We start from the raw sequence: 22,606 nt of genomic DNA on the forward strand, positions 1-22,606 counted from the left end.
TCTGCTCCCCCCAAAGCCTTGCTCTTATGTTCCACCGGCTCCGTCATTCTTGTCTAAATTTATCAAACGGGGATTCGCCAGTCTATCCCTTTCTCACTATTTTCACAAGTAATGCCTCCAGGCGCCCCCAAACCACTGCGGAAAACAAATACCCAAGTCAAAAAATCACAAAAAAAATAAGAGGGTCTCACCTATATCCCGCTTGGCTTCAGGTTCCGAGAGTCGAGTTCCTGTAGTTTTGGGTTGCACGCTCACTCACAGAGCGCAAGAAAAAAGTCTATACTGTTCAGTTTGTGATTTCTTTTTCTTCTTTAACTTCCAAATGACGCGTTGTCGTAGTTCCTTGTTGTTGGTTGGTCTCTTCAATGACGTTTTGTCGTAGTTCCTTGTTGTTGGTTGGTCTCTTCAATGATGTTGTGCCGTGGTAGTGTTTGTTGTCGATTGGTTCTTCAATGCAAGCAGCCGTTGCAGTTTTTGGTGGCTGGTTGGTTTTCTCCTTCAATTCAATAATGCTGCGCTGTAGTTTATGATTTCCTTCAAAAACGTTGTGCCGTGGTTTTTCTTCTGAGTTTTTCCTCCCGGTTGATGTGCCGTAGAAGCCTTTCAGGGTTCAAATCCTGGTCACGGCACCAGATGTGACCTTGTAACGTGTCCTTATACACCCTTGACCCCTGATCGCGGCCCAGTTACGATCTGCACCCTGGTCGGTACAATTATGATATGTCGACTGAGCAACCAGGTCTGCCAACCGTTAGTACGTCGCATCACCCAGTGAGTTCTTCGTTAAGGCGTTGGGGATTTTTCTCGGATGCTCGGTCCTCAAGGCCTGTTCTCCGTGGATCGTCTAGTTATTCTGGGTGTTCGTTGACGGATACGGTGTCACAAATGGCAAATAAAGAAATATTCACATATAGGGATCAACGCACATCAGCAACAAAACTCCGGAGGTTGGTTAATATAATATATATTTCGGAAATTCATAAAAGAAGTATTTACAGCATATACATATAGTTGACAATTAATTCAAGCAAGCAGTTAGTTCTACAACTGAGCTTCTGTTGTTGAAATACCTGGTCGGTATCGCTGACTTTGCGTAATTCTCATTAAGTGATCGACACGTTATAAGCGTTGAGTTATCAGGCAACAAGCGAGGGGGAGAGAGAGGAGAGGTGATTCTGCCGCGACTTAGCTCTCTTTGACTCTGATTCTGGACTCTCTCTTCTTCTTTCTCTTCTTTGACTACTTAATCTCTGATTTTTCATTTCTTTTATAATACAATTATGGAATGATGACGACACCCATGTTCGTCATCGACCAATCAAATTGCTTGAATATAATTCGACGGGGCCTTTTCTCATTGGTTGATTATACTTCGACAGGGCCCTTTTTCATTGGTCCATTTCCAAAATTGGACTGACTCCTCCTTTAATTAATGCCCAACTTACACGTTGTATTATTTAACTCCTCCCTGGCTTACTAATGGAATTTTTTTCCATATCCAGGAAAATTATTTTTCCTTTGACTTAAAGCAAATCACGCGAATTTATTTGTTTTAAAATTATCTATTGATCTCATTTTTCGCTTTAATAATTCAAAGGAATTTTAGTTTATCTTTGAATTAAGTTCTGGTTGTCGGCCATTCCATTATATCAGACATTTTGTTTACGTCAAAAGACCAAGAATACATTTGTCACTTTGAACTTATCGGACAACACATTTTCCCATCCGAGCAAAAATATTTCATAACTTCAATTTTCGTTCGACCTGAACTATTAAAAAATCATTAATGTCATAGTCACGAACTATTAAAAAATCATTCATGTCATATTAACAAACTATTAAAAAATCATTAATGTCATATTCACGAACTATTAAAAAATCATTCATGTCATATTCACAAACTATTAAAAAATCATTCATGTCATATTCACGAACTATTAAAAAATCATTCATGTCATATTCACGAACTATTAAAAAATCATTAATTTCATATTCACGAACTATGAAAAAATCATTCATGTCATATTCACGAACTATTAAAAAATCATTCATGTCATATTCACAAACTATTAAAAAATCATTCATGTCATATTCACAAACTATTAAAAAATCATTAATGTCATAGTCACGAACTATTAAAAAATCATTCATGTCATATTCACAAACTATGAAAAAATCATTAATGTCATATTCACGAACTATTAAAAATCATTCATGTCATATTCACAAACTATTAAAAAATCATTCATGTCATATTCACGAACTATTAAAAAATCATTCATGTCATATTCACGAACTATTAAAAAATCATTAATTTCATATTCACGAACTATGAAAAAATCATTCATGTCATATTCACGAACTATTAAAAAATCATTCATGTCATATTCACAAACTATTAAAAAATCATTCATGTCATATTCACGAACTATTAAAAAATCATTAATGTCATATTCACGAACTATGAAAAAATCATTCATGTCATATTCACGAACTATTAAAAAATCATTCATGTCATATTCACAAACTATTAAAAAATCATTCATGTCATATTCATGAACTATTAAAAAATCATTCATGTCATATTCACAAACTATTAAAAAATCATTCATGTCATATTTACGAACTATGAAAAAATCATTCATGTCATATTCACGAACTATTAAAAAATCATTCGTGTCATATTCACGAACTATTAAAAAATCATTCATGTCATATTCACAAACTATTAAAAAATCATTCATGTCATATTCACGAACTATTAAAAAATCATTCATGTCATATTTACGAACTATGAAAAAATCATTCATGTCATATTCACGAACTATAAAAAATCATTCATGTCATATTCACGAACTATTAAAAAATCATTCATGTCATATTCACGAACTATGAATATGTATACAACCAGCATGTTTAGCTAGATTAATAGAAAGTGCCACAAGGAATTTGCGACAACTAATGCGTGTGATTTAAAGAGAAACACTTAAATGTACTGTAAATCACACGGACACAATAAGATGCCATATTAATTGTTACTCGAGTGAAAAAAGAAAAATAATTGGGCAAATAATTAAAGGAATGACTATTCCCACCTGACAGAAATGAGAGGTTGTCTCTAATGCGCCATCAAGCCATGAACACAAGTCAAACTTTCATGATCTTCAGAACTAACGATTTAAAATCTTCTAAACCCCACCACGACCGATGTGTGCCTCTAAAGTACTCCACACATTTGTATGATTCTCAATCCTCTTGTTTGGCATTGGTCTTCATATGAAACTTCAATTTTCTCACCCAGCCTATAATCAATCCATAGACCCAAAACGGTTCACATTGCAAACTGCTACTATAGACTCTTTATTAACAAATCTCATCATACTTGCAGACACACATCCATGCGTTTTTTTCTAAAATTACAAATATTACACGCAATTTCTATGAAACATTTTGCCAATCATATTCTTTTTATCGGTTAATGTCAGTTAGTGGTTGCCCATTCCCTTATTCGGACAGTTTTCATGGCTTCATTTTTCCTGTAATCTATTTCTGGCTGAAATAATTTGATCACTTTTCATGATATCATAGAAAGGCCACTTCTGTATTTGAGAGAGAGAGAGAGAGAGAGGGGAGGGGATAATCCGTCTCACTACACTCGGCCACACTGTGCATGCTGTTCCCGTTAGAGACAACGACCAACACGTCTTTTCTACCTTTTTTGCCTGCGAAAAGAGACAAAAAAATTTCCCCGGATATCATGTGACCCTTAAACTTTTCCATTCAAACACGACCTTCACTATGTAACACACAAGAAAAACATGAATGGAAATAGGAATACATAAAGTTATTGCCAGAGATAATTTGGAAGTCAATTTCTAAAAGCTGTCCTTCATATGCCAGTATGTAAAATTGAAAATGACGACGACGACAGCGACAACGACGACGACGACGACGACGACGACGACGATGATGATGATGATGATGAAGGAACATGTTTTTCTTTCTTGAATTATCTTTTTTCTTTATATTTTTAAGTTTTACTCGCTAAAAATAAATGATAATATAATATTTTAACATTTTGCAGATTCCGAGTTGTAATCATGACTATTGTGAGCATAGCACCATCGATATCCACCTATGGAGCTGTGTTGCTGGTATGTTTTCATGCATTTCAGTTTATGGATTCTTTTTTTTATATTGAAGGAATTTATAAAAATTAGTTTGATGTAAAGTATTTTGAATTCATATACTCAGGTTATGTATTTAAAGGCTATCATACATTGGTGTGAAATGATTTCTTAAAATAGGAAATAAGTGTACATTTTGTCACTTCAATTTGTAAATGTTAACTATACATACATATTAACTATTCATACATGTTAACTATTCATACATGTTAACTATTTATACATGTTAACTATTTATACATGTTAACTATTCATACATGTTAACTATTTATACATGTTAACTATTTATACATGTTAACAATTTATACATGTTAACTATTTATACATGTTAACTATTTATACATGTTAACTATTTATACATGTTAACTATTCATACATGTTAACTATTTATACATGTTAACTATTTATACATGTTAACTATTTATACATGTTAACTATTCATACATGTTAACTATTCATACATGTTAACTATTTATACATGTTAACTATTTATACATGTTAACTATTCATACATGTTAACTATTCATACATGTTAACTATTCATACATGTTAACTATTTATACATGTTAACTATTCATACATGTTAACTATTCATACATGTTTATAGTTGGTAATAACATTAGAATAAAAAAATAAAATTTTATTTGTGTATTCATTCTTTTGTGGACTGTTATCTCCATAGTTGTTGTTGTTTTACAACATTGCGGCCTGTGACACAGTGGATAGAGGCGTTCAGTTTCTACTGTTTGAGGTGAGCATTGTATGAAGACAGCGGTTTCAATCCTACCCAAGCAGACCAGAGGGTTAGTTACCCAAAACGTGATGAGACAACAACAACTATGGAAGGCATTAATTACTGAAGATACAGTTACAAGTCTCAGCATTCTTATCCTGCCGTGGTTAATCACCTGAAGAAGACCAAAGGACGAGTTGGCCGAAACGTGGTGAAACAACAATTATGAAGATGAGGATAACAGTTTGCAAAAAAAAAATGAATACACAAATTATGAAACCTTGTCTCAAAGGATTTTCAAAACAATTAAAAAAAAAATGAATACACAAATTATGAAACCTTGTCTCAAAGGATTTGCAAAACAATAAAAAAAAAATGAATACACAAATTATGAAACCTTGTCTCAAAGGATTTGCAAAACAATAAAAAAAAAATGAATACACAAATTATGAAACCTTGTCTCAAAGGATTTGCAAAACAATAAAAAAAAAATGAATACACAAATTATGAAACCTTGTCTCAAAGGATTTTCAAAACAATAAAAAAAAAATAAAAATAATAATAAAACAAATTTTATATTTCGGAATTTCGGTTTTATTTGTATTATTTGGACTACTATTCCCATCCGGATTGTTATATTGATAGCCTTTTCCAGGTGTATTTTTTCGAAGCTGGGAACCATTTAGTTGAACTTGGGAATCTTTGAACTCTGTAACCTATACGGAATTTCGAACTGAACACTGTATTTAATCTAAAAGGGTAGATTGTTTTCGTTCCGCCCGTTATGACCAGTTAGAATTGGGTTAATTATGTTGTTCTTTCTTACTATTATCTGTAGAATTCTATTATTTAGAAACCAACGCTTCTTATCATTCGACCATTCTAGTATGAATTTTGTGAGCCTTAAACTAAGGTTTTGTCTGGTGTGTGGTGTTACTACAAATTGCTGTAATAATTTTTATTGCAATTTTCTTACTAGTGTTTTAATTTATTAGTTAATTATTGCTTTTAGGGTTGTATTTTATATAAAATCTACTTAGGAGATCATTGTCATCTAATATACGTCTACTTCTTTGAAATAGTATTCACCATTCTCCTTTGTCTACACTTTTTTTATCTATTCCATATGTAAGCGGTTATACTTCATTTTTCAATATCTCCACATGGTTTTCCAATGTTGCCTTACTTTCCTATGTTTTTCTATATTTAATAAAATGGAATGGAAAATTTTTTAGTCACGATGTTTTTTTTGTTTTTTGTTTTTTTTCGGGAGTGCTTTTTGTGGAGATCACTGCATATAAAGCATGAAACTACTTGATGTAAGAAATTAAAATTAAGACAGGATATACCTATTCATCTTAGTCTTGAAAAAAAATCGTAAGGGAAAAGCAATCAACAGGAAGAGTTCCACAAGTATGCGGCTCCTGGAAAGACACTACTGGAATATGAAGTTGTATTGTAAAGAAGTATCAGACCAGCGAATTGATGAAAATGACTAGATTAATAAGTAAAAAACTGCGCTGAAAACATTAGAGAATAAATTACTCTTTTCATATTTGAAAATTGGAATATGAATAACAGTATAAAATACATATTATTATTATTATTATTATTATTATTATTATTATTATTATTATTAGAGGAAAAAGGTCGGGAGGGGATCTTTGACTTTGGTGGGGAACCCTCCTAGAGATAATGTCTCTATAAAACTATCGGTGGTGGTGTAACCTTAAATTCACTAACCCCATTTATGGGAAAATGTCAAATCAAAATATTGAAAATAACGACGTGAATGAGGCTAGAACATCTTGTGATGGTCTCACGTTAGGTAGGTGTCCCACAGGTCAACAGGGTGGGTCCTGTCGTCATCATACAACTGTTCGAAATTCTGAGGATGTGGCTGGATATAGGGGGAGTGAGAATTGCCAGAGAGGGTCCCAAGACACGAAGGAAGTTGGAACAGGAAATGTAAAAAAAACGTGGACAGATGAGGAAAGAAGAGTACTGTGGGAATGCTTTGTAAGAAGTGGAGGTACCAAATCTGGTGGATATATCCGAAAAATAAAGGAAGAATGGGAATCGAGAGGAGGAGGAGCTAGAAGTGTCGCGAGTTTGGTATCCCAGTTAAAACAAATACAAAAAATAACAACCTACTTTCAGTGATTGCAAGAGGAGAGATTGAATGGATGGTTAGGAATGAAATGAATAACGAAAGTAAAATTGATGAAACTAGTTCTGATGAAAGAACTGAGAGAGTGGAAGTGCAGAAGGGAAATGTAAGCGATGATGGGAGGCGGACAACTGAGGAGGTATGGAATCCTATGGTTAGGGGAAGAAAGAGTTTGAAGGATCTAAGGCAGATGAGATCATGACTCTGAGACAATGGAACCAGTGAAAGGAGCAGTGTATGGAGAAGTGGTGATGAAGTTCGAACTTTTACTTCTGTAGAAAAAGAAGTATTGCAGAAATTAAGAGAGGTTCTTCTTAGAAACGATATCATAGAGATTCCAAGTATGAAGAGTAGTGATAGGCGGAAGGTGAAAAACGAGGTAAAAATAATTCAAGGAGTAATTCACAACATCATAATAAAGAACATATCGATTACGGAAGTTAACAGGCTTCTATATGCAGCTTCATACATTATTGCGAATCGTCTTGGCTTATTACAGAAGAAAAAGGAGAAATGAAGGATAGAATGCCACACTGGCAGAGGCGGCTTGAAGAAAGTATTAAACGGTGGCGGAAAGACATTGATAGAATCGAAGAAATAAGAAAAGGAGTTAAACTAGGACAGAAAGCCAAGAACGAGCTTGAAAGGAGGTATAGATTGCTGGAAAAAAGGACGATGAACGTTCTAACAATGTTGAAAGAGAAGGTCCACACTGGTGGTATGAAAATTAGGAACTTTGTTGGAAAAAGTGTTGCATTTCGGCAGAACAACCTTTTCCGGAACAATCAGTCTCAGCTGTATAAAGAATTAAATGGTAGTAAACAGGCGGGAAATAACACTCCAAATGCAAAAGATGCAAGAAAGTTCTGGAGTGGGATTTGGTCAGTCGAAGGGTGATATAATGAGAAGGCTAGCTGATAGGGAGAGGTCAGAGAAAGGCTATCAGAAATGTAGCAGAGGAAGAACGTTGAGGTAACCATCGATGACGTTAAGGCTGGCATACGAAGGATAACAAACTGGAAAGCACCTGGTCCAGATGGAGTGATGGTTTAAACAGTTCCTATGCCTTTATCCACCTATAGCTGCTGCTCTGCAAAGGGTTGTAGAGTCCACAGATGTCCCTGATTGTCTTGTGAAGGGAAGAACAACACTGATTAGGAAAGACCCTGCAAAAGGAACAGATGCCAATAATTATAGACCAATTACATGTCTGCCATTGATGTGGAAACTGTTGACTGGAATATTTGCGGAGAAAATTTATGAACATCTAGAGTGTTTTTCCTGGCGTGCCAGAAAGCCTTGAGAGGTACTAAAGAGCAACTAATGATTGATAAAGCAATAATGCAGGATGCAAAGAAGAAGAAGAAGAAGAAGAAGAAGAGGAATCTGAGCGTAGCATGGGTCGATTACAGAAAGGCTTATGACATGGTTCCTCATTCATGGATACGTGAAACACTATTGATGATGAAGGTTGCTGAGAATGTGGCAGGGCTTTTGGAGACAAGTATGGCTCCATGGAAAACGGTGATGACAGCAAACAGAGAGGAGATGGGGCAGGATGGTAGGTATTAAACGTGGGATATTTCAAGGAGATTCATTATCGCCACTTCTTTTTGTAATGATAATGATGCCACTGAGCATTCTCCTGAAGAGAGAAAAACAGGGGTATAACTTTGGATCTGGTGACAGACGCCTCAACCATCTACTGTTTATAGATGATTTGAAAATATTCGGTAGAAATGAAAAGGAAATGGAGAGACTGGTAGAACTTGTGGGGACATACTCAGAAGACATTGGGATGGAGTTTGAGATTAGTAAATGTGCGGTGCTGGTGATGAAAAGAGGAGTAAAGGTTCATTCGAATGGAATAGTGCTGCCAAATGGAGTAATCATGAAAGAAATAGGATACAGGTTATAAGTATTTGGGAGTGCTGGAGGGTGTAGGCATCATGAAGGAAAAAGTCAGGAAGGAGTCTCTTAGAAGAGTGAAACTAATTGCAAAGTTGAAACTGTATGGAGGAAACCTAATGAAAGCAGTAAATGCATGGGCAGTCAGTGTTTTGAGATACAGTGCGGGAATTTTAGAATGGTCTGACAAGGATTTGCATGCTATGGATATCGAAACAAGAAAATTTTTAGCAATGTTTGGTATATTTCACATTCGAAATAGCGGAGCAAGGCTGTATCAAAAGAGGAAAGATGGTGGGAGAGGATTGAAAAGTGTAAAAGTTTGTGTTAGAACCGAGGAGATGTCATTGAAGGAGCATGTGGTTAGAAGTGAGGAGTGGATGCTTAAGGTTGTGGCCAATGAAGTGGAGGTATATTAAGTTGTCTCCCTTTATATTGGCATTAATATGCATATAATTTGTTAAGTTATCTCTCTTATAAAAAGGCAGAGTTAACGAACTTTTCTTTTCAATATGGCGTCGTAATGTTTATGTGTTTGTTAACCGTTAAACTCTAATCGTGAGTGTGTTGCATATTTATTCAATTAATGTATTAGCTGCCGTAATAAATTATATATATATTGTTTATATATATACCGTCGGAGTTGGATTATTTTACTGGTTTTTCATCGTAGCAGAGCGTAGTTGCGAGCAAAAACGATCAACGGAACAATAATTGAAGTTTTTTTTTAACGAACGACCACAAAGAGGAAATGGCCGTTAACTACAAAAATCCCCCTAGATTTGATGAGAACGACTACCCATGCTGGAAAAATGAAATAAAGATTTGGACAATGATGACGGATTTACCAAAGAACAAACAGGCATTGGCTGTTAGCCTTTCACTTAACGGAAATGCAAAACGGGCAGCTATGGGAATTGAAGTGGAAGAACTCAACACAGACGAAGGTATGTCGAATCTTATTAATGTATTAGACAATTTGTTTTTAAAGGACTCTCTAGACTCTATGTACGAGGCTTACCAAAACTTTGATAAATTCCAGTGGCCTGAAAACATGAGTATCTCTGAATATATTATAGAATTCGACCAGAGATATCTCAAAAGTACCAAGTTTGAAATGACTTTGCCGGATGCCGTCCTAGCTTTTAAACTATTAGATAAGTCAGGCCTGGATTATCAATAGCGCCAACTCACATTGACAGCGTGTCCGCATTAAAACGTATATTTGGAGAATCAAATGTTATACCTTCTAATGAGGAGCCTATTGTAAAGCAGGAAACCGCTTTATATGCAACAACATCAAGGAAACAAAAATCCCGTAACTTTCCTAGATCAGATACGGGAAAATCTAATAGATTTAGAAACGGGAACCCTACTAACAGATATGGGAAAGTTACTAAATGTTCTATTTGCCAGAGCGTTTTGCATTGGTGGAGAGAGTGCCCCCACAAAAGTGAAGCTGTTAGGTTAACCGAAACAGACGAATTGGAGCATAAAGAAACAGAAATGGAAGAGTGTAACATCACACTTCTCTCACACGATGAATATTCTCCAAGTAAAATTTTTTTAGTTGAGTCATTGAACATGGCAGTGATTGACACAGCTTGTACTCGGACCGTTTGTGGCCAAAGATGGTTGGATGAATATAAAAAGAATATCAACCAAGAAGATTATTAAGAAAAGTAATAGACCCTTCCGATTTGGCGACGGAAAAATTATAAACTCCTCTACCCAGGTAACTCTACCGGCGATAATAGGTTCCACTAGGTGTAATATAAGTGCTGAGGTAATTCAAGCTGATATTCCCCTGCTTTTGAGTAAAGCTTCGTTGAAGAGGGCTGGAGCTGTTCTGGATCTTAATTCAGACAAAGCTGTCATGTTTGGGAAGCCAGTGGACCTACAATTCACATCTAGTGGACATTACTGTGTAGATATTCTTGGTAGTGGTCATCATACAAGAAACTCCCATTCCGATGTGCTAATTGTTGATAACATGACCAATAAAGAAAAAATAAAAAGTTTAGAAAAACTGCACAGGCAGTTTGGATATGCCTCAGCTGAGAAATTAAAACTGCTATTAAAGTCTGCTGGCTCAGATGTTGTGGAGGTGGCTAAAATTTTGGAAAAAATTGTAGCCAATTGTGAAATATGTAGGAAGTATAGAAAACCTGCACCAAGACCAGTTGTTGGTTTTTCCTTAGCTAATGACTACAACCATACTGTAGCCATGGATCTTCATCAACTCGAACCTAACCTATGGTATTTGCATATCATAGATGAATTTTCCCGGTTCAGTGCGGGTTGCATCACTAACACTAAGTAGTCATCTAAAATTGTAAAAAAATTCATTCAATGCTGGATTAGTATCCATGGAGCAACTAAACGAATGTTCAGTGATCTGGGAGGTGAGTTCGACAATGCTGAAATGAAAAATATGGCTGAAAATTTTAACATAGACATCTCTACCACTGCTGCATATTCACCCTGGAGTAATGGTCTATTGGAACGACACAATCAGATACTAACTGAAATATTATTGAAGTTGAGGTCCGACTATACTCTGGATTGGAAAACAGCACTAAATTGGGCCATTATGGCAAAGAATTTGTTACAAAACGTACATGGATATAGCCCTGAGCAGATAGTTTTTGGAAGAAATCCAAACATTCCCACGATCCTTATTGATAAACCACTTGCACTAGAAGGGACCACCACAAGTGAAGTTGTAAAAAACAACATAAATGGATTGCATGCTGCAAGACACGCTTTTATCAAAGCCGAATCATCTGAGAAAATTAGGAGGGCCTTAAGGAAACAAACGCGCCCCACACCTGATCTCTGCTCACCGGGGGAAAAAGTTTATTACAAAAGACCAGACAATCAAGAATGGAAGGGTCCAGGTGTTGTCATTGGTCAGGATTGTCCTGTGGTATTTGTCAGACATCGTGGAATGCTTGTGAGAGTACATAAATGCAGATTGCGTTTGTGTAACTCACCACTTGCGGATGTAAACTCTAATGAATTTTCAGTAGCATCAAAAACCTCTGATAGCCAGGACTATAATTATGAAACATCTGATGAGGAATATACTGAAACAGCTGAGGTTGGGACAAAAAATGACCCACAACCCGATCCTATAGCCAAGATAAAGCCTGATAACATCATCACATACAACCAAAAGGGAAGCAATGGGCAAATACAGGTGGAAATAATAAGCCGGGCTGGAAAAGCCACCAGCAGAAACAAACATTGGTTTAATGTGAAAATCCAAAGGCCAGTAAACTTGGAGAATGAAGAGATGTCGGTAGATTTAAGTAAAGTCACAGATCTTAATGTGGCAGAACCACTGATAGGACCCACAGAAGGAGACACTATAATGATGGTGGCAGGTAGAGAATTCGATGAGGCCAAGAAAAGAGAACTTGACAGCTGGAAACAAAACAATGTTTTTACTGAAATAGATGATGCAGGACAGAAATGCATATCTACGCGCTAGGTGTGTAGTTTAAAAAACACACCTAATGGGGTTATGCAAAAAGCAAGTCTGGTCGCTAGAGGTTTTGAAGAACCCAAGAATGACATTCAAAAGGATTCACCAACCTGTGCTCATGAATCCTTAAGACTTATTATGGCATTAACAGCCCAAAATCAATGGAGTCTACACTCCATAGACATAAAAACTGCCTTTTTGCAGGGTCACACTATGGATAGGGAAGTATACATCAGACCACCCAAAGAAGCTTTCAGTGACAAGATATGGCGGCTAAATAAGTGCGTCTATGGACTGAGGGATGCTTCTCTGCAGTGGTATAATAAAGTGAAATCAGTTATGATTGAAAATGGCGGTGTAATGTCCCAAATGGACCCCACAGTTTTCTACTGGATTAGTAAATCTGGTAACCTAGCTGGAGTTTTGGCGTGTCATGTAGATGACTTCATTTGGTCAGGGGACCAGACATTCAACAATACCATCAGCAAAATACGCAGTGCATTTAAAATTGGAAAAGAGGATAGTAAGGCCTTCAAATACTGTGGAATTGAGCTTAATTGCTACGGTCCAGAAATATTAATAAACCAAAAGAAATATACCGACAGTATATCATCCATTCCAATAGATTGTTCAAGGACCATGGAAAAAGAATCACCGCTAACAGAAATTGAGATAAATTCACTCAGATCCAAGATCGGCCAATTGTTGTGGTTAGCGCATCAGAGCCAACCAGACTTATTATTTGATGTCTGTAGTCTAGCGACTAATATTAACCATAGCACCATAAAGGACCTGATAATGGCCAACAAAATTATTGGAAAAGCTAAGGCATCCAAGCTATCATTGAAGTATCAACATCTTGGTGACAATGATCAGTTACATTTGGTGATATTTAGTGATGTCGCTTTGGGAAATCTTCCTGATGGCGGAAGTCAGGGGGGTTATGTCATATTCCTCACTGGGACATCTGGGAAAGTCTCACCGATCTGGTGGAACTCAAAGAAAATCAGACGGATTGTCCACAGTACCTTAGCTGCAGAAACAATTTCAATGTCTGAAGCTATTGATATGGCTGTCTTCATCTCCACCCTGTTTGGTGAATTGACAACAGGAAGAACAAATCCCAAGAGTCTACCTATAATTTGTGTCACTGATTGTAAATCTCTCTATGAAGCAGTCAAATCAACAAAATCTGTCAAAGAAAAACGATTACGGATCAAAATCAGTGGTATTAAGGAACTTGTGGAAAATGGACAGATTGAAGAGTTCCAATGGCAAGAGACAGGAAGACAATTGGGAGACTGCCTCACTAAACGGGGTGCATCCCCTTGGTTATTGAGAAGCGTCTTACAACAAGGCAGTTTGAATGATTGAAATTAAAAATCAAAAAAGAAAAAAAAAAACTTTTAAAGATGAATTTGTTAAGTTGTCTCCCTTTATATTGGCATTAATATGCATATAATTTGTTAAGTTATCTCTCTTATAAAAAGGCAGAGTTAACGAACTTTTCTTTTCAATATGGCGTCGTAATGTTTATGTGTTTGTTAACCGTTAAACTCTAATCGTGAGTGTGTTGCATATTTATTCAATTAATGTATTAGCTGCCGTAATAAATTATATATATATATTGTTTATATATATACCGTCGGAGTTGGATTATTTTACTGGTTTTTCAGGTATGTGAGACCAAGGCTGATTATGTGAAACGTATGGATAGAGAAAGGGCAGAGGAACTGGCTAAGAAGAAAATGCATGGAAGGTTCTTCCAGGATATAGCAGAAGTGGCTGATGAAAGATCACGGCAATGGCTTAGAGCTGGGTATCTGGCTAAGAGTACTGAAGCTTTTGTTTGTGCAGCACAAGAGCAGGCATTAGGAACACGATTGTTCAAAAAAATGGTTCTAGGAGAGAAAGTTGCTGCAGAATGCCGGATTTGTGGTAAGACCTGAAAGTCAATTGTGCACCTTGCAGCAGAGTGTAGAGAGAGTACCGCAAAAGACACAATCGCATGGGACTCCGGATATATTGGGAGATGTGTAAGAGGGTTGGGGTGAAGTGTGCTGGAAAATGGTTTGAGGAGGTGCCTGATGAAGTGAGAACAAGTGAGGATGGCAAGGTAGAGGTATGGTGAGACAAAAGTGCCATAACGACCAAGCAATTGGAACATAATCGTCCAGATTTGGTTGTCATTGACAAGGTCTAAAAAAACTGGCAGATTGTAGACTTCTCAGTACCCTGGGACAGGAATGTGAGAGAGAAGGAGAATGAGAAGTGGAGAAATTATGCTCCATTGGCCTTGGAGATAAGGCGTATACACGGGGTTAAAACAAATAATCCCGGTCGTAGTTGGTACACTAGGAGTAGTATCAAGTCGTCTGGAAGGACAATTGAAAAAACTACAAATCCCGATGTTTTAGACGTCCTTCAAACCTCTGCAATTATAGGTAGCACCAACATCCTTAGGAAAACCCTTGATCTTTGAAGCTCCTGCTTTGAAGCCGGGATTAAGGGAAATCCTCTGGAAATTAATCCCATCCCTTTCCAGAGAGACGTTCATAAACGAAATCAGAATTATTATTATTATTATTATTATTATTATTATTATTATTATTATTATTATTATTATTTTTTATTATTATCATTATCATTTTTATTATTATTATCCTCATTATTATTATTATCATTATTATTATCATTATCATTATTATTATTATCATTATTATTATTATCATTATTATTATTATTATTATTATTGTTAGTATTATTATCATGATTATTATTATTATTATTATTATTATTATTTTTATTATTATCATTATCATTATTATTATTATTATCATTATTATTATTATTATTATAATTATGATTACTATTTTTATTATTATCATTATTATTATTATCATTATTATTATCATCATTATTATCATTATCATTATTATTATTATCATTATTATTATTATTATCAATATTACCATCATCATTATTCTTCTTCTTATTATTATTTTTATTATTATTATCATTATTATAATTATTATTATTATTATTATCATTATTATTATTATCATCAGTATTATTATCATTATTATTATTATTATCATCATTATTATAATCATTATATTATTACGCTTATCGCTCCGTCCGTTATCATGCTGTGCATCCTCCCTAAAAAAGGAAAGTGGAATATTCCAAAAAGTGGAATATTCCAAATAAACCTTGTCACCCTTGAAAAGAAAAATTAAAATATAAAAAAACAAATTGGTGTCGCTGTTGAGGCAAAGCTAATAAAAATGATTTGTCTTTCTTGGCCTTTTGGCTAAGATCAAAGTGTAGTATCTGTTCTTCAGGCGCATTATTTCAGTTTCTTCTCTCTCAGTGGAAGAGAAATCCTTTACGACTAAGACAATTTTTTCTCCACGTTAAAAAACGACCCTGGTGTCTAAATCTGCCCTGTGGGAAGCATTGTGAATAGGTACTATGTTTAATGTAACAAAGTTTTAATATTAAAAATGTAATTGGAAAAAGTTATTTCTGATTTAATTAAAAAATACCCTGGAAATGTCACTTCTGATTAATTATAAAATGATCCGGAAAATGTCCCTTCTGAATATTTTTTTTTGTTGTTTACTTGCCTCCCCACAAGGGCTGAATTGGACATGAGGTCGGTTAAAAATTTAGGGGGATACCAGCTCCCCAAAAGGGGCACTCTGGTCAATAACAAAAATAAAAATTGTATCAGTAATGAAGGATTTCTTCTCCATCAACCAAGACCAATAAAGGGGGGATTTAAGTCACTGGAATGCTGAAACTGATACTACACTCAGAAATTCATGTTGAAGCAATCCCTAACCATGTTAATGTTTTTATGTTTTACTTTAGAAAAGCTGCTGAAACAGTTTATGATTTAAACATTACTTTATTTCAAGTATATTTTAAGCAGTGGGTTACGGGATATGAAGTCATTCCCGGAAATTACTCAAACCGTTTACGATTTAAACATTACTTTATTTCATGTATATTTTTAACAGTGAGGTGGGGGATATTAAATCAGTCCCCAAAATGTGTGAAACCGTTTACGCATTACACATTACTTTATTTAATGTATATTTTTAACATTGGGGTGGGAAATATGAAGTCGGTTCCAGAAATGGCTGCAACCATTTACGTTTTGGACATTACTTTATTAATGTATATTTTTAACAGTAGGATGGGAGATAAGAAGTCAGTCCCAAAATGGCTGAAAAAGTTTACGATTTATACATTACTTTATTTCATGTATATTTTCAACAACGGGGTGGGGATTATAAGTCAGTTCCAGAAATGGCTGAAACAGTTTACTATTTAGACATTACATTATTTCATGTATCTTTTAAGCAATGGATTGGGGATATAAAGTCAGTCCCGGAAATGGCTGAAACAGTTTACGATTAAAACATTACTTTATTTAATGTATATTTTCAACAGTGGCATGAAGTCAGCCCCGGAATTGAATGAGATGTGCAAAATATATACTATCAGAAAGTGTCGCCCAGTATTGAATGAGATAGGTGGAAAACATATAGTCGCAAAATACCCAGCGTCGCCCAGGATTGAATGAGATAGGTGAATGATATATATTAGCAGAATATGCGGCGTCACCCAGGATTGGATAAGATAGGTGAAACATATATACTATGAGAATACCCTGAATTGATTGATTTGTTTGTAATGAAATAATCAATCCAGGCAATATATCAAAGTTATTATTTAAGTAAGGGGGAGCAACATTAGTAGGTTAAAGTCATGAAAATTATTGTCGAAATTAGTGACATATCCAAGAATTATGAAAAATGATGAAATGTGAGTTACTTGATTGGTGTGTTTGTAATGATATAATAAGCCCAGACAATATATCAAATATATTATATAAGTAGGAGAGAGAGGCATAATGTGGGTTTTTAATTATAAAAATTATTGTCGAAATTAGTAACATATCCGTAATTATGAACAAAGATTAAATGTGAGTTAATCGATTGTGTGTTTATAATAAAATAATCAGCCCAGACAATATATCAAAGTAATTTTTTTAGCAAGAGAGGCCGACAAGGATGGTTTAGATTATGAAAAATTATTGTCGAAATTAGTACCATATACAAGAATTACGAAAAATGACCCAATGTGATTTAATTGATTGGTGTGTTTATAATAAAATAATCAGCCTAAACAATATATTAAAGTTATTAATTAAGTAAAGGGGAAGGAGATAAGGGGGGCTTAAATTATGAAAAATTATTGTCGAAATTAGTAACATATCCAAGAATTACGAAAAAATGATGAAATATTAGTTAATTGATTAGTGTGTTTGTAAGGAAATAATCAGCCAAGACAATATATCAAAGTTATTATTTAGTAAAGATGGAAGGGCGAAAATGATGGTTAAAATTATGAAAAATGATTGTCAAAATAAGTAACATATCCAAGAATTATGAAAAATGATTAAATGTGATTTCATGCATTAGTGTGTTTGTAATAAAATAATAAGCCCAGACAATATTTCAAAGTTATTATTTTATTAAGGAGGGGGCGGTAATGTGGGTATAAATTATGAAAATTTATTATCGAAATTAGTAACATACCCAAGAATTATGAAAAATGATAAAATGGAGGGTAATTGATTAGTGTGTTTGTAATGAAATAATCAGTCCAGCAAATGTATCAAAGTTATTATTTTAGTAGGGTTGGGCGACAACGTTGGTTTAAATTATAAAAAAATATTGTCGAAATTAGTAACATATCCAAGAATTACGAAAAATGATGAAATGTGAGTTGATTGATGTGTGTGTAATGAAATAATCAGCCTAGACAATATATCAAAGTTATTATTTTAGTAAGGTGTGTTATATGGTGAGCTTTAATTATGAAAAATTATTGTCAAAATTAGTACCATATCCAAGAATTATTAAAAATGATGAAATGTGAGTTAATTTATAGTTGTGTTTTTTATAAAATAATCAGCCGATACAATATATCAAATTTAATATTTTAGTAAAGGGAGGGGCGATAATGTGGGTTGAAATTATGAACAATTATTGTCGAACATAGTAACATATTCAATAATTATGAGAAATGATAAAATGTGAGTTAATTGACCGGTGTGTTTGTAATGAAATAATCAGCCTATGAAATATATCAAAGGTATTATTTTAGTAAGGGGGCAGTACAGTTTTAATAAAAAACTAGAATAATATGATTGTGCCTTCATTCATGCTGAACAGAACGCTCACAGCATGCCCAGCAACAATATATTGCATATGAAAAATGCTGCTGTGGAATTTCCACAGGTCCCGCTAGTTATTATTATTATTATTATTATCATTATTATTACTATTATCACCATTATTATCATTATCATTATTATTATTATTATTATCATCATAATTATCATTATTATTATTATCATATCATTGTTGTTATTATTATTATCATTATTATTATTATCATCATTATTATCATTATCATTATTATTATCATCATCATTATTATTATTATCATTATTATTATTATCATATCATTATTATTATTATTATTATTATCATTATTATTATTATCATTATTATTATCATCATTATTATCATTATTATTATTATTATTATTATTATTATTATTATTATTATTATACTTATTATTATCATTATTATTATTATTATCATTATTATTATTATCATTATTATTATTATTATTATTATTATTATTATTATTATTATTATTATTATTATTAAGCTATTCATATTTTAGTTTGCACACGGGTGTGAAATTATATTTTTAAAAATGTCATTACACGATCTCGACATGACCTCCCAAACCAAAGATAAGATGCTATTAACCATAATTGTCTAGTCACCGTTAAGAAAGGAGGCGGTATATGTTCTTGCTTGACTGAAAACAGAATGCAGATAAGTAAATCAATAAAATTTCTCTCTTTCTCTCTCTTTCTCTCTCTCTCTCTCTCTCTCTCTCTCTCTCTCTCTCTCTCTCTCTCTATATATATATATATATATATATATATATATATATATATATATATATATATATATATATCAAAATATGAATATCAAAAATGTAATTGTCTAATTTAGATGCTTGAAAATACCATAAGGTTGAAATAAATTATTGCGTCGACAATTATGTAATTTCCGTGTTATATATATATATATATATATATATATATATATATATATATATATATATATATATATATATATATATATATATATATATAATACTGCGAATTGGTTTCATGCAAATATATAATAATTTTATTTGGTGAGAGTCGTATCTTCCAACATTTCTTTAAAAAGGGTTCATGAGACTTAGTATTTTTTAAATGTATTTTCTAATAATATATGTTGTCTTTTATCTACAGGGTGGTCAAAAAGTCAGGTAACATGTTAAAGGTAGAAAAAACAATATGATCCATTATAATCTTATATAGGGATCTTACCCCTCCTGATTTCTGGCTTTGGGGCTATGTAAAGGATAGCGTTTATGGCAAGAAGCCTGATACAATAGCGTCTTTAAAGTTATTTATTGAAGAGGAGATTGCGATGTTACCTGACTTTTTGACCACCCTGTAGATAAGAGGTAAATACTATCCGTGTGACAGAACCACAAACAATTCTGAGCTATATGTTGCCACAAACATCACAATATGAAAAGTGTCTCAAATAGATAATACACAACGTGAGACTCGGAAGAAAGATCTGGGTGTCATGACCGGCAGGTTCTCCCTCGGTGGTCAGCATGGGGGCCCCGGTTGTCATCCTGTGAATGTTGGCTCTTTTTGTTTCACAAATAATAATATCACAGACTGCGAACAAGTAAGTATCCTCTCTAATTTTAGGTACCAAAATAATGCAGATTAAACACGGGGCAGCAAAAATAACCAACATAAACCAAAACCCGAAGGAAAAAGTAGACAACAAAAGAGAATAAAATTGTAATGGAATGCTATTATAGAAGAAGCCACCCTAAGGAATGAGGTTATTGGAATCGGATAGGACATTTTTACTGATTACCATATAATGAAACAAAGAATCACAGATGAAGTGAATCTTATTCTCAAGAGAAGTTGGCTTTCAAATCTAGAATTAATGGAAATGTTATGAAAGATAAATGATGGAATCGACCAAGAAACATCTTTCAGTGGAATTCATAGAAACTTCACATGTAGAAAATTTGCAAAAATACTACAAACATGGAGACAGAAATCTATGAAACAACAGAACTGAGAATGTAACAGTTGAAGTAGAAAACATCATACAACTTACGGATGAAGAAAAAATAAAACTCTCAACTCTAAGGAACAGGAAAGAAATTAAAACAGAAACAGAGAAGATGAATACGCTCCTCTCATTCATCCCAACAGATATTATTACAGACTTAAGTAATTTCATTTATGTAGCTGCCGAGACAGTAAGTATCAAATTAAAAGTGGTATAAAAACAGGGGGAAAAAAAGGTACTGATAAAACCCGGATGAGAATTAAGGCTGGAAACCCAGATCAACAAACTGTAAAAAGAAGCCAAAGCGATAAACAAGATGACAGCGAACAGATGGTGGATAGAAAGCTATAAATGTGACTCACAACGAGAGACTAAACAACATGAATAACTAAAGCAGAAAATAGCAGCAAGAAAATGAAAGTACCCCCCCCCCAGCAATCATAGTCCTATAACTTGGAAAATCTATTAAGACTAACAGAACAAATTTACCCCTTAATAATCATGCACTACTTCCTAAGGAACAGAAAGATCCTGAAGAAGGTAAAAAGTAGAAAAAAAATATAGCCATGGCATGGATGGACAACAAGAAAACGTATGCATAATAGAATGCTTTAGCATGTACAAAATAGCAGACGATATTAATTTAATTGAAAATGCAATGAGAACATCGAAACGTGAACTGACAGCTGATGTCAAGCTGGATACAACTTTACTAATACAACTTTACTAATACAACTTTACTAATACAGATGAAAGAATAAACCACCGACTTGAAACTTTTTGCAAAAAAAAACAGAAAAGAACTAGACTTATTAATAAACACAACCAGAATCTTCCTATGGCATTTTAGTTTGTTATTTAGTTTGCAGTGTTTGTCTTTCTTTTCAAATGAATTTTTAACGTCGTGTTTCTAGTAACTCTTCTATTTACATTTTATTTAATTTTGTTCAGTCACCAGTCCTTTCGTCAGCAGTAACCAAACTATTTATTTTCTGGTTTTGTTTGTGGCATCCTTCAATGGTTCATAGAGTTCATCAATATCAGATATCTCATATGTAATAGTGCTTCGAATCTTCTTTAACTTCTGTTCAAGTTATTCTGTTGAATTTTTCTACATCAAAATGTCTGTGAGTTTTGCGAATATTCTTTTTATAGATAGGACATCAATAATCAGTGATCAGAGTTCACATCTACACAAATCCATTCCTGATTCTACGCTATTCAAACGCACTAGTACACAATACAACATAGTATCATCACAATCACAACCAATAACTAGTATATGAACAAAATAGTAAACTGGAGACAGATCTCTTTTATTGAAAACAATTCAATTATCAGCAAATAAAATTATATTAACCTGCTAATAAGTAGTTTCATTTTCATTAAATTTATTCTGTCTTTTTTTTTTTCATTTACTTGATAATGTATATTGTAATCTTGCTCACAGAATTTTATTATTTTATAGTTGTATATATTACATTTTTTTTTTTTTTCAAAATAAAATTATACCATCAAAAATAAGGTGATATAAATGTTAATATCATGTAATAATTTAAGAAGCATTGTTAGATTTTTTTTCCCCTTTTCTGAAAATCTATAATAATATAATAATCTTTTCTTGCAGGTATTTTATTATTTCTATGCCATCATTGGAATGGAAATATTTCATGGTTTAATTCGATTCCATGGCTATAATATGACATTTACAGAACTAAACAACTATAGTTTTTGTGGAAATGCTAAGTTGAAGGATTCAAATTTCTATTATGACCATTACTGCAGCAATAATTTCAATGATATTTTAAAATCATTTGTAATTCTATTCGAGTTAACAGTGGTTAATCAATGGCATGATAT

General features: G+C 33.6%; 1 protein-coding gene and 1 pseudogene across 4 annotated transcripts in view; both read left to right on the forward strand.

Moving 5' to 3' along the window:
- LOC145293811 (two pore channel protein 1-like) overlaps positions 1–22,606 on the forward strand; it is a 335,061-nt gene that overhangs the window by 276,397 nt on the left and 36,058 nt on the right. For all 4 annotated transcript variants that reach the window (XM_080140418.1, XM_080140417.1, XM_080140416.1 and 1 more), the window contains 2 exons: positions 4,085–4,154; positions 22,374–22,602. In XM_080140418.1, coding sequence (XP_079996544.1) covers positions 4,085–4,154; positions 22,374–22,602 — 299 coding nt within the window. The remainder of the gene's footprint in view (positions 1–4,084; positions 4,155–22,373; positions 22,603–22,606) is intronic.
- On the forward strand, positions 15,781–15,896 carry LOC145294335 (U2 spliceosomal RNA; annotated as a pseudogene).

This window comes from Euprymna scolopes, chromosome 15 (genome assembly GCF_053919585.1).
Source record: "Euprymna scolopes isolate OS-2025 chromosome 15, ASM5391958v1, whole genome shotgun sequence".
NCBI classification, from domain to species: Eukaryota; Metazoa; Mollusca; class Cephalopoda; order Sepiida; family Sepiolidae; genus Euprymna; species Euprymna scolopes.